This window comes from Ostrinia furnacalis, unplaced genomic scaffold, assembly GCF_004193835.3.
Source record: "Ostrinia furnacalis isolate ACB-3 unplaced genomic scaffold, ASM419383v2 OfSCF6691, whole genome shotgun sequence".
Lineage (NCBI taxonomy): Eukaryota > Metazoa > Arthropoda > Insecta > Lepidoptera > Crambidae > Ostrinia > Ostrinia furnacalis.
The window spans coordinates 1,039,965-1,052,863 of NW_021136930.1; the positions used below are offsets into that span (position 1 = coordinate 1,039,965).

The window sequence follows — 12,899 nt, forward strand, 5'->3', positions numbered from 1 at the left end:
TGGAATAATACGAGTTCCCCTTAGCGCCATAGCTGGGCACCGTTAATCAAATAGTTAACTTAGTTAATCGTTAAACCGTTAATAAAAAAATTAACTTCGTTAAACGTTAAAACGTTACATTTCGCAAGAGTTAACGCAAGTTAACGTTAATCGTTAATCCGTTAACACATAATAATAAAACGAAAAAAATAATATGTTCAAATAATTTCGAAAGCTTGTATCGCGCATGGAATTTATTCCTCTTTTATGTTTGCGCTACAAGCTTTCGAAATTATTTGAACCTTGCTTATGTATGTACAATTATTTTTTTCGTTTTAGTACAACTGCATTTCAGAATAAAAGCTTGTTAGGGTTCCGTAGCCAAATGGCAAAAAACGGAACCCTCATAGATTCGTCATGTCTGTCCGTCCGTATGTCACAGTCACAGCCATTTTTTTCCGAAACTATAAAAGTTATACCACAAGTTATACTGTTGAAGAAACTCGGTAGGTAGATGTATTCTGTGAACCGCATTAAAATTTTGATGCAAAAATAAAAAAAAATAAAAATATTGGTAGTCCAGTAGAATTAGCTTTTAAATCGGAAATAATTCCTACAAAAGATTTTATTGTTTTAATGGCTTCATTGGTTGCCCAATAAGACTCTCCTAAGTTTTCGACTTCGACGGAGTTGTGCTTAAGTGGTGGGGGCCCCCGAAAGGGGCGTTTTTTCGGTTTTCCGGTTATACCGCGTAAAGGACTTACCCTATCAAAAAGTGGTCTCCATGACGGTTGAGGGGCACTTAATCCTGCATTGAATAAGACCAAATTCATATGTTTTGGACAAACCGTTCTCGCGCTAAAGTTCGGCAAAGTAGAAAATATACGTATAATTAATGACCTCTCCANTTTTTACATTGTATTTAATTAAAATATAATCAATGGACTCAGATTTTACTATATATTTCAAGACAAGTAGTTTTTTTTTTATTATTACATTGCTAATAAAATACAAATATTTTTTCAAAAATACACTCAGCGGCACGGAATTTGGCCCAAGCCTAAACAACCAGATATGAGGCCAAATAGGTGTTGTATACCTAAGTTTCGTGTGACATGTTAACAGAACATTTTTTTTTGTTAATTTAAGAGGCTAGATTATTCATTTGCAAGAGTTGTCCCACACATACTAACAAGTGTCGTTAGTGATCTGGTTACAAAAACTGTTGTTTTGGGTTCTGGAAGTTCTGGAAGCCCGAACGTACTTGTCAGAACGCGTTTTTCTAGCGTTTTTCAGCGTGCCTGCTGTATCTTTTTGGTAAATAGTAGGTACTGGATTAACGATTAACGGACTTAGGATAATTTAACGGAAGTTAACGAGTCCGTTAACATTTTTTAAAGTTAACTTAAAAGTTAATCCGTTAATAGAAATGTTAACTTCGTTAATTAACGATTAACGGATTAACGAGTTAATGCCCAGCTATGCTTAGCGCCTATTTATAAATAGCAACAAGAACCTATCGTAGGTTGCCACTTAAAGCGTAATCAATTACTTTAGCTTGTTGATTTTTAAACAAAAAATAAATAAATAAAGTAATGTAATGAAGTTGGTTTTTCTGGACTAATAACATGAAGATAGGGCAAAAGAAAAAAAACCGTTTAAATTCTAATTACAAAACTGTCAAAATGTAAATATTATTTTACCGACAGTAGTTACGTATGCCCTAAGAAGTAAAATTGGAATTATTGGAAGATTATAGTGAAAAAATGTTAATTGCCAATAAAATCCAAATTAACGAAAAGCACTAATTAAATATAAAATTAGGTTTAGATATAAATAATTTTATATTCCGTGCTATTAAAACATAATTGTTTTTTAATTGATTTGAAGCAGCGTTCCGTATAAAAAGGCCCATTAAGTGGTTGGATAAGCTTTAACCTGGTGCTATAAAACGGGTTTACTACCTTTCTCTCGGCGGTGGCTGTTAGCTGCTGCAGCCGCTGCGTCATGTTCGAGAGGCTCTGCTCGAAAGCGGAGACAACGTGCGCCTAAAACAATGGAAAAACATAATTAAATACGGATTTCTTACTTATTGTCGCCCCCTGAAAAGATACCATTATCATCATACAAATAGTGTCGAATTTTACAATTTGGAAATTTTGGTGATTTGAAATAATATAATGTCTCCTTGACCAGGAAACAATGGGTTGGGTAATAAAATGGCACCTCCCCAAAGCCTATGTCCTGCAGAGGACTGCTAGATGATAATGATAAATCGCTAAGTAATTTATTTTTGGTGTTAATAGATGATGTTCTATAACTGAGACCAATTTTAAGTAATATAATAGCTGTTCTATTATGGACATCATCACCTAACGATAGCATCTTCTTACCACACGCTAACACATTGTCATCGTATATTCTGAATGCATGCATTCACAAATCACTGAATTACCTATTTGTCATTCGATTTAACACAATGAATTAGAAACCGAAGCTGTCGCTTCCAATATCATGTTACATGAAGCGTAGGCGATCGGTGCCGAATAATCTATATTCATTTAGCAATATCAATACATTATTTGTAGGTAAACTAAATCTTACTCTATATACTTAACAAGTAAGTGAAACTACTTATAAATAAATATTTATTCACGGCCAAAGGAAACGAGTAATTTTACAGTAATCTTGTGCGGTCTCTTTACGGGTTACCACTAAATAACTAAGATTTCTACTCTGTTCAGTAATCAGAGATGACCACAGGCCGACACAGATCTCTACACGACACCTCGGTCACTCGCAGGGCCAGATTATGTATTCAGACCAGCGTTCCTAGCTCGATAATGATTAAGATCGTTCTCGGCTTTCCTCCAAACCGGTCGGATGTATGTTCGTGATGATAAAATAATTACTTGCGTCATGTTATGCCATCGTAAATATTGGCTATAAACATTTTATTAACTGTTAAAAGTGACTCATCGGAATAAATTGCTTTATAGGTCGGTAATGGCTGACGTGGGCGTAGCTGGACAAGGGACCCTTTGTTTGCCACGTCACAGGAGCGCACTTAGCAAAATTAAAGTAGAGGGTAACGACCCCGAACATGAACATGGGATACGTATAACGGTGTAATATAACTATAAATATTCAGTGGGAGTGGCCATTAAATATTTTAATTGAGACCGTTCCGAATGCCAATATCACTAGGTTAAAAATATATTTTCTTAATAGGGTAATTCACCTGCCGGTGAACACGCTGCTTAACCAATTAAGGTATCCAGGCGTCATTGATAGATCTTGAAGACGTCTTGCACGTGCCGGCAAATGTAGAGGCGCAATAAATTACTAGGGTCTGATGGTTCCTTAGGTTCTTTACTGGGGCACTATAATAATAGTTTAAGTATTGGACTTCAAATAAATAAGAACCTATATTATTTTATTTATGGTGTGAACCTCTGTGTGTAAACAATAAATTCTTCCATAATGGTTGATGTAATAACATTATAGCGAGAACTTGATATCGATTCAGACATAATGACTCTTAACAATATTGTATTAACATAAAAGTTACGAATGCTAGTTAAGTGTCTTCATAAACATTGAAGTTTTACGTTCAATGAGAGTTAGCTAGCCAGTAATCATTTTTAGAGAACCCTAAAAATATATTGAATTGCTGGAACAGGTGGAAGCTAATTGTTATTAACAGCTGCATATCTGCAGCCGCGCTTTAACAGCTTAATGACGCGATTAAAATAGTACATTAAATGGTCTTCTTAAAGTACAGTTCTTCTCAGTATTTTACAGGACATTACAGAACTACTGAACAAGGCCACCGGGAACTTGCATTATCATAACCGAAATGCCTTCGGTTAAGCTCCATTGATATGCAAAACAGACCCCTGTTTTGTAATGTAACTGAATATGACCTATGATCAAGCAATAATTCGGTAAATTAGTGGTCCCTATACAGACACAATAGCGTTGAACACAAACGACAATTTGCACCAATTGAATGCAGTTAGAGCGACGAGTTGTTTCCGACTTTCGTTGTAATTATTCTATGGGATACTACCAGACGCATGCAAATTAACGAACAAACATGTTTTGTTAACTGCATGCTAACAATTCAGCACGGACGCAAATAAAATAATTAATGTTCTAAAATTGCTGTTCACAGGAACTGAAAATTTTATGTAACACTATAACAAACACGCATGAGAGTTATGCGTTTGCATACCTATACCTTATGTAAACAGTAAACATCGGTGTATATTGAAAAGTAGTACCTATTCGACTCGTAATTTGGCAAAACATGACACAGCATTGATAAAAACATGATATCGTAGGTGTAGCACGTTAAAATCCCAAACCCACTCCGCGTCCCACTGCGGTATTTTACGAGAGATTGTTACAATATTCTCAACAAGAGAGATTATTTGTTCAAGTGCACTCTTCCTTATTCGGCCGCAGCGTATCTGGGCTGCACGTCTACGGTCAATTTATGACGACGCCCATCTAAAATACGACCAACTAGCTGTCAAAAATTACTTATTAGGGCCCTAAATTCTTCGCTTTTGTTTGGCATAGATTGAGTTGCATAAGTTCTTTTTAATGTGCTTATAAAACGCTTTATTTATAACATTGTAGAGAAAAGTTACTGTTATTGACACAATACGGGACACCAAAAACGGAATAATAATATTATTAATACAGATCATATTTCAAATTAAGTTCTATTGACTATTGTGGTTTCAACAATGCAGCCGGTAGCAGAAACCTGCTAGGAACAAAGCCAGCATAAACAAGCCCTGCAAGAAATGAGGCGGCTGCGTTAAGAAAGTATGCCGTGGTCAGCTTGCCCCCAGTCAGACATCGCGTCGCGGTAACTACGCGAGATCCTATCAAACGTTCAATGCCTTCGGAGAAAACACAAAACTTCGAATCAATAATGCTAATAAGCCGAACGGTGAAGATGAACGCCGAAAGATTTCAAATTAACAAATATCCAAAGCTTTCACAATAGTATTTTCTCTATCTCCCGCATCTTTAGTTGGATAATTTGCATTAAAATGCGCAACAGAATTGATATTGAAATTTCAATGCATTTTATCTGTTCATGTCGTTTGCCAGCGATTGCTCAAGTTCAAAGGTGTCCCCTGCGGCCACAACAATGGGTACGTCTGTGGAGAGGTCTACTACCGGCGGGAATACAATAATAATACATGATACTACGACAGTGATATTATCAAGAGGATTGCAAAGCAAACTTAATACAAAGTCAATCTGATATAACCTTAACAAATACAGACAATAAATTACCTACTTAGATATTACACTCTAATGTTACATAGACTAAACAGCTGTATAAACTTGTCCTAATTTGCTACTTAATACATTTTGTTTTAAACATTTTTATTAATGAAATGGATGTCGACACTGTTCTACTTGTTATTCGATTCTAATGAGTTCAGTTAGTTTTATCATCGTGGGAAACAACGTTTCAAAGTGGTAAAATCTCTGAATGGGATAGACGGGTCGACGATTAAGTCAACACCTGACCATCCGCACCATTATCAGGTACCATCGTTTTGGTAGCCAGGTAAATATTTTTTGTGCACTATAAAAACTTCTTATAGAAATACATTTGTTAAGATTGCGTTCGATTTAATGCACCGTGATAGTGATTAATATATTTCTAATACACTACATTATGTAACGCTATTAGAAAGTGATACTTACTGGTGATACGTCATTTAAATGGTAAGATTTTACGAATCATTTTGAATCATACAGTCTCTACGATTTTATAAATATACCAACTCAAAATCAGGTGAACAGGCTCGTGTCTTAAAATGGATTTTCAGTTGTTTAGTCGATAGCGTCCCTCCGCAACATACGAAATAACATTTCCTGCTTAGGAGGAGTTAAGGGAGTTTTCATGGCACACCCCATGCACGGCCCGTCAGGTGAATAATGCACACGCCATGTACCTAATTAATATTCTCCCCTCGGCGATGTTACGATTTTACATTATACTTTCATTGCAATCCATTATACAATTAGACATTTCACGAGGGACTAACTAAACCACACCTCAATGAAAACATGACCATTGAAAGTGATTCATTAGAAGCTTTCTCTGCTGACTAAAAAACATATAAGTAGATATTTGTTACGATAATCATAAAATAGTAAATAGTAAAACTTACCTCTTCTAATATTGGACAGCTCTTATACCGTGATTTCTTAATGGCTAATTCCCACCAAGGAATTGGAGGCTTTGCTCTTAGTATAGTTTGGCATCCGATCTTTGGATCTTGCGATTCATACAAAGTACCTAAGGTTCGAGAAGAAGGCCGAGACAATAAATGTTCTTCATCATCTGCGGGTATTCCGGTTACACACTCGCAACATTTATGAGGCCTTTTCTGAATATTCTGTGGTCTGTAGTCAGCACTGAATGAATGTCTGTAGTTAAGTCGTTTCGAGAAACCGTTTGTTTCGCTCACAGATCTTTTAAAGCCATTTCTATTATTTTGCAGAGCCATTCTCGGTATTTGCTGCACTTCGCTAATAATAGTTTCATCGTTCAAAAGTGTAATATCCCCAGTAAGAGGCGTGTTGGGTTCCGAGTGATACCCCATCTTGTTTCGTTGTAAGCTTCGATATAACGAAAGCTCATTGTTATTTGGTGGCTTCAAATCTATAAACTTGGGCCTCCGCAAGTTGAGCGTGGCAAATTTTTGAGGTGATTTGTGGAATTTAGATTTGTTGGGCAAGTCTCTGAGTACATCCTCTGTGTCTGTCGATGGTATCGTGGAATTGTCGCTGTAACTTGATATAGGCCTGTCGTTATCGGTGAGGTACGAGGAAGACTCCGAGCAATTATCTCGGTCGCTATGGCTTCTTCTGTAGTCAACGGTGGAATGCTGTTCCGCTCCATCCTGATTGACTACGTGATGCTCATACGACAGTCTGTCGCCGTTAGTCAAGTTCGCGGTGCCAAATTTTTCTCCAGTCCTAGCGTCCTGTTCGCCCAAGTCTAAGCTTCTCAAGCGTCTCCGTGGCTTCGTGTCTATAGAATCATAATGAACTTCTTGTTTACCGTTCACGGATTTCACTGGAGAACACCTTTTTGATTGCGGCGGCGTCACTTTCGCGTAAATCGGCTCGGTAAAGCTCAGCCGTGACGGTTTATTTGAGTTAACGTTTGTAGAGGATTCTGCCACGTACTGAACACCACAACTGCTTTCTAAGAAATGATTTTTGGTTGATCTATTTAACGTGAAATATTCAGAGTGTCTTTGAGGTAGATTCAACGTTTGTTTTGGTTCAACAAGGTTTCTAATCTTAATTCTACTTCTCGGAGCACGGATTGTGGCAAATCCATCGTGAATCGGCGAACCATGATAATTTTGTGAAGTGGTTACGGCCATTTTAGAGAAATTTTCAAATTATCACAGGTTAAGGTGTATACCACTATAATTCTGAATTTAGGATTGAAAAACACCAAATCTCGTAACATTTTGCACCATACAGTCTCGGCAGCATTACTGGGAAAGCGTAAAATTGTAAAACATAGTTCTAGTGCCTTGCGTTTACCTGGACTGTGTTTTAAGTAACTGTAGCGATATGTAATGGAAAACATCAATAGCGAAGCTAAAATTATGGATATGACTGCAGAGTCATATGGATAACTACTCGTAAACTGTATATTTAGAATGAATAAAACCATAAGCAGAACCAGTTGTTCTCAATAGTTCCACTTGACTCTTTAAACCATCAAGTACTGTAGACCGCTGGTTTATTTTGGATTCTATAATGATTATTCAGTAAAAGGGCTGCGCTATTGCTTGCCACTTGAATAGCTTGTATTTCTGTGTATTTAAGATCTGTTTTTGATTATTTAAAACAAAAATCATACGATTGTATTGGGCAAGTTGATATTGCTATCTAGAAAATCTCTATTTATTTTTTATTTGGATTAATTGAATCGATAATATCAAAAATCATACAATAACGAGTGCATGAATTGAATTCAAAGGCATAGACAAGGTGCCATATATGGATGAACTTTCTAATTCAGGAATAGACATTCGCGCGCGTACTAGTTGAGTGACTGTGCGGATTGTTTGTAATTATTTTTTATCTTTGTATCACATGTCACTGTTTATGGTTATAATAAGCGACGGGGGAATGTATGCATCCGGCTGTGAGTACGAGCCAATTACACCGTTGGGTCCACGCATGTTTATTTAAGATACTTTTATGTTATACACTATAGAAATCTTGTCTCTACCTCTTAATAATTTGTGATTAAAAATATAGATACTAACGCGTAGTAAATGTTACGCAGTTTGACACAGTAACATTATTCTTGAACTTAACTCATCATAATTTAAGATAAAATAAATCAGGAATTATCAATAATTTAAATCGTTGTCTCTAGGTACTCTACTCATCGCCAGTTTAAAAATCAAATAACATCAGCCAGGTCATGCGTGACACATCGGGTTAATCCATCCATAAAATATTGAAGGGGAAGGTGACACCCATTCCGTTTTACCGACCCTCTTGTAATAATTCATTTAAAAAGAAATATACAGTAGATATTACAGACAGGTACTAAAACTTTGTACTAGATATTATGAGAGCAAGCCGGAACTTTTGTTTCGTCCGTACAACTTGGATTAATGTCGACACATTTTGATAATTAACAATCAATTAAATGTTACTAAGCCTGTCTACATGCTCTCGCTCGAGTCGTATTCGAATGTTACATAATAAGTCGTTACATACAATAATTTGATTCAATCTGATCGGATATGATACGGTCTAATGCCTTGAATACATAGTCTGCTGACGGCTCCTTTACGATCATTTCCCGTCCAGTGATCACCTTTTAAAACAGGAGCTGCTATTTGGATTCCACTAAGCGCTTGCAAGGGCAAAAAGGACAAGAACAATGTTTGTATAGCTTTCTCCTTCACACTAGTGCAACGATTGCACCGTGTTCGTATCAACGACCTGCGCGTAGCCAGCTTGCCGCATCGTAGTAGCAAAGCCCTCACAATATTTTCATTTCACGGTCATTTCGTAACATTTCAATAACCCTTGTTCTGATTGACTGACGTTTGTAAATAAATAAACTCTGATCGCGCATATTTTATAGAATCGAGATAACAATGGACCGATTGAACAGATAACAATGATAACGGTACACCGACACAAAGCATCTCTACATTTATGTTTGTTCAACTAAAAATCTAGGTTGTTTCAATATCACCATGTGTATTGGTCCGAAAATAATATGTCCGGTTGCAAAATAACGAACTATACTCTCTCATTGTAGGCAGGTCTATGATAATAGTCATTTCTATAGTTTCGAACCTCCACTAACGAAAGTTAACTCTTCCTTCGGACTTTCTATGGTATCGAGTAAATTTATCTGATATCATCTTCAACCAAGTGAATCTATGAGTTTCTGGACAATTTTCCTTGCTTTTATGTCTACAATCAGATAATTTTCTACAGATGGTGTTAGGAAATTTCTCTGTAGCTTTTTATAATCAACTTCATCGACCATAAGATTACATACCTACTACCGTTGGAACTTAATGCATAGAAATAGCGCTTAAGTCATATGATTGTAATGCTATACACATAATGAAATACAATCGATTGCCGCATAAGACACTGATCAGAACAATCTTATGATTTATTGTTGTAATAAATAACCTCAAACAAGGCGACAACGCGTATTGTAACTTGCAATTTACTGAATTGTTTGTAACCTTATACGATACATTGTAGAACTGCAGAAACGTAACCTTAAATCATAAGTACCTAACCTTCTCAAATTCAGCGTAGAGCTACGTGAGGTAAACAATTTCGTTTTTAACGTAGCTTTCTTTAAATATGCTTATGAATAATAATATTTATCAGTATCATCGATTATTAAGGTCATCGGTGAGAAGCGATTATGATGCTAACGGTTTAGTTTTGCTTACTGTCGATCATATGAGAAACGATTGTTTACCGCGAACCTAATGCATAACGAACATTAACTGTACAAGGTGCGAGTTACTTGATGGGAAACTGTAATGTAGGCATGTGACCTTAATGGGAACATAGAAATGATCCATGGCAGCAGCATCTACCAATGTTTGATGGAGACGAGATTTTACAGTTAGCTCTGAGAGCCGGTTTATTTTAATTACTACTATGTATTTTATTTTGTAATAAAACAAAAGACGACGATATTATCATAATGAGCATGGGACGTGAATTGAAATAATATTAAAATTATCAGTTAGAAAGATGAAGTTGAAACAGCGGTAGTGTCTCCGGGAATTTATCGCATGACCTACGTTCATTAGTGTACAAATTACGGGTAGTTACGTTACTACAACCGTAGTTGTAAATACACGTAGCGTAGAGTTCGTAGCATGTATTTTAGATAATAACTAAGATGATTGGTTACGTACTATCAGATATTAATTGTAAGTATATTTTGAACATTACAAAGATAATTTTAATGCGTGTTTTCGACAAAAAATGAATGAAGAGATAATTTAAACTGACATTTATATCCCTCTGACCTCTCTATCTGAGTTGTAGAATTACGTAAATAATGTAAACTGTAATACGGTTATAATTACATATTTATCTATCATATAATTAGCAATTTAGCTTAGAGTCAAAGGATCAAACAATGTGAATTACAGATTGAACTACAATATAGAGTTTATACCTACGTGCCATAAAATAGAATTGTGTTTAAGATTACAAGATGTATGACTGTACAAGATGGCATAGAAAGTGTAGTACAAGTGAAACATCTTTGAAATGGAATAGAAATTGTAGCTAACAAGCATTCGAGCTGTAACAATAATTGTGCAGGATATGTCAGACGATGTAACTGCATTCTCAAGTGCTTTCAAAAGGTCAAACAAAACATCCACGATAAATACCAAACATTTTAATGTTCCTATTGTACAGCGTGAATTTTTTATACATTGGACACTCCTATGTAGTATTTTTTATCGAATATTTTAAATATTTTATTAGCAACGTCTAACCAAATTCAAGTAAAACGTGAATACAAAATTAACACTAAACTTGTGAAGAGGCCTTCTAGCAGGCAATATCTCACTCAATCACCAATGACGTCTGCGCGACTAAAGAATTTAAACTTGTATCTAAGCATATTCAAACCGATACAAACGTTATACTAGTAGTAACATAAATAACTGCGCAAATGTGTGTTTTATATGTTTAATCATGCGCAAGTGGAATATTAAGAATAACGATGATATCAGAGGGGTAAGGAATTATCATGCTATGTGAATAGAATTTAACCTTAGAATCTTGGTGCGGCTTTAATTCTGTATCAAAGTCTACATTATGTGAAATATTTACAGCATTTACAGCTTTCAGATTATGATTTACGACGTTTATGCATAAAATGTTGGCGAAACGATCCTAAACATTTTTTACTACGCTACGAAAAGCGGTGACTATCGAACCGTCCCAAACCAACAGTTAAAAGGCTCAAGGGTAGCATCTGTTGTGCACATGGCCCAGTATGTGGCAGCTTAAGAGCTCGCAAGAAGGTACAGACATTCGATACAAACGAGGTGAGCGCAAAACACAGCGTCATCTGGTTAATTTTTTAATTGCAGATAATGCGGTCAAGGAGTTAATTACGTTCATCTTTAACAGCACATCGTGGAAATTATCACTATCTACAGATTTCATGAATGAGGTTACACTAACATTAGACAATATGCGAACATAATCCATAAATCACGCTGTGAACTGTGAATAGACGGAAAATATTCGCACAGTAAATTTCTAAATGATTAGTAAAGGTTCCCCTGTTCTGATTAGCATAAACATTCGATTTCTATACGCGAATAATGACGCTAGCCGAAATTCGAGTGAAACGGAACGATTATGTTTCGATCGTTATTAGAATACGATAGGTATCGCAAAACAGGAGTAGTATGCGAAACAGTGAGTTTCTCAGACGACAGCAATAAACACGAATTGAGTGGGTTGGGCGCATTGTTTGCTTTGCATGTGTGCACACGTCGTCCATGTCGAATGCTAGCAGTGAATTTTAAGGGCAACTGCGTGACCCCCGACCTCCATACTGTGCTATTGTCATGCTAATGGCACCAACCAAATACTAATCGACTGTGACGAAAATTACATTGTACTTATTGAGGTTAAATTTCGCTAAACTACGGAAATAGGTAAGTAGGTACCTACGCGTGAGTATAGCTAACGCTGAAAAAACAGATTTCTTTTCCGTTCACAACATGTTAATGAAAAACAAATCTGAGGTTCAAGATATTGCTCAAGGAAACGACACACGACAATATATTCACGCGAGTGACCGTTATATAGACAGGCTATTATTTATTTTGTCTGTTAAAATAACTCAAAAGAACTTGATAAAGTGATTATTCTGTCACCGACAGGGATGACCGTGTAAAGGTGGCAAAAAGCGGACTCACTTGACCACCAACAACTTCGCGTATACTCGTATTCCGAGTCTAAAGATCACTAGTTCCATTAAATCTTGTATCTTGCCTGACTATTCTGATCCGTAGCATTCAACACGTGATATTAACGCTTCCTAGATAGATATAGCACGCTCCTGTAGAGCTTCCTTCCGCCTTATCCATGGAAGTCTGGTATAGGATAGCGGATAATCTACTTAGGAAGTCGCTACCTACACAAGTCGAGACGGATCGTTCGGCGCACGTGGGTTTGTCGTTAGTTTTTACTAGAGATGAAACGGATATCCGGCAACTATCCGGTAGGCCGGATATCCGGCCTAAATTTGCTATCCGGCCGGATACCGGATAGTAGCTCACTATCCGGCCGGATACCGGATATTAAAAAAACTA

The 12,899-nt window shown here is 36.4% G+C and overlaps 1 protein-coding gene across 13 annotated transcripts in view; it reads right to left on the reverse strand.

The window, feature by feature from the left end:
- sick (sickie) overlaps positions 1-12,899 on the reverse strand; it is a 161,563-nt gene that overhangs the window by 16,849 nt on the left and 131,815 nt on the right. For all 13 annotated transcript variants that reach the window (XM_028318168.1, XM_028318167.1, XM_028318164.1 and 10 more), the window contains one exon: positions 1,944-2,027. In XM_028318168.1, coding sequence (XP_028173969.1) covers positions 1,944-2,027 — 84 coding nt within the window. The remainder of the gene's footprint in view (positions 1-1,943; positions 2,028-12,899) is intronic.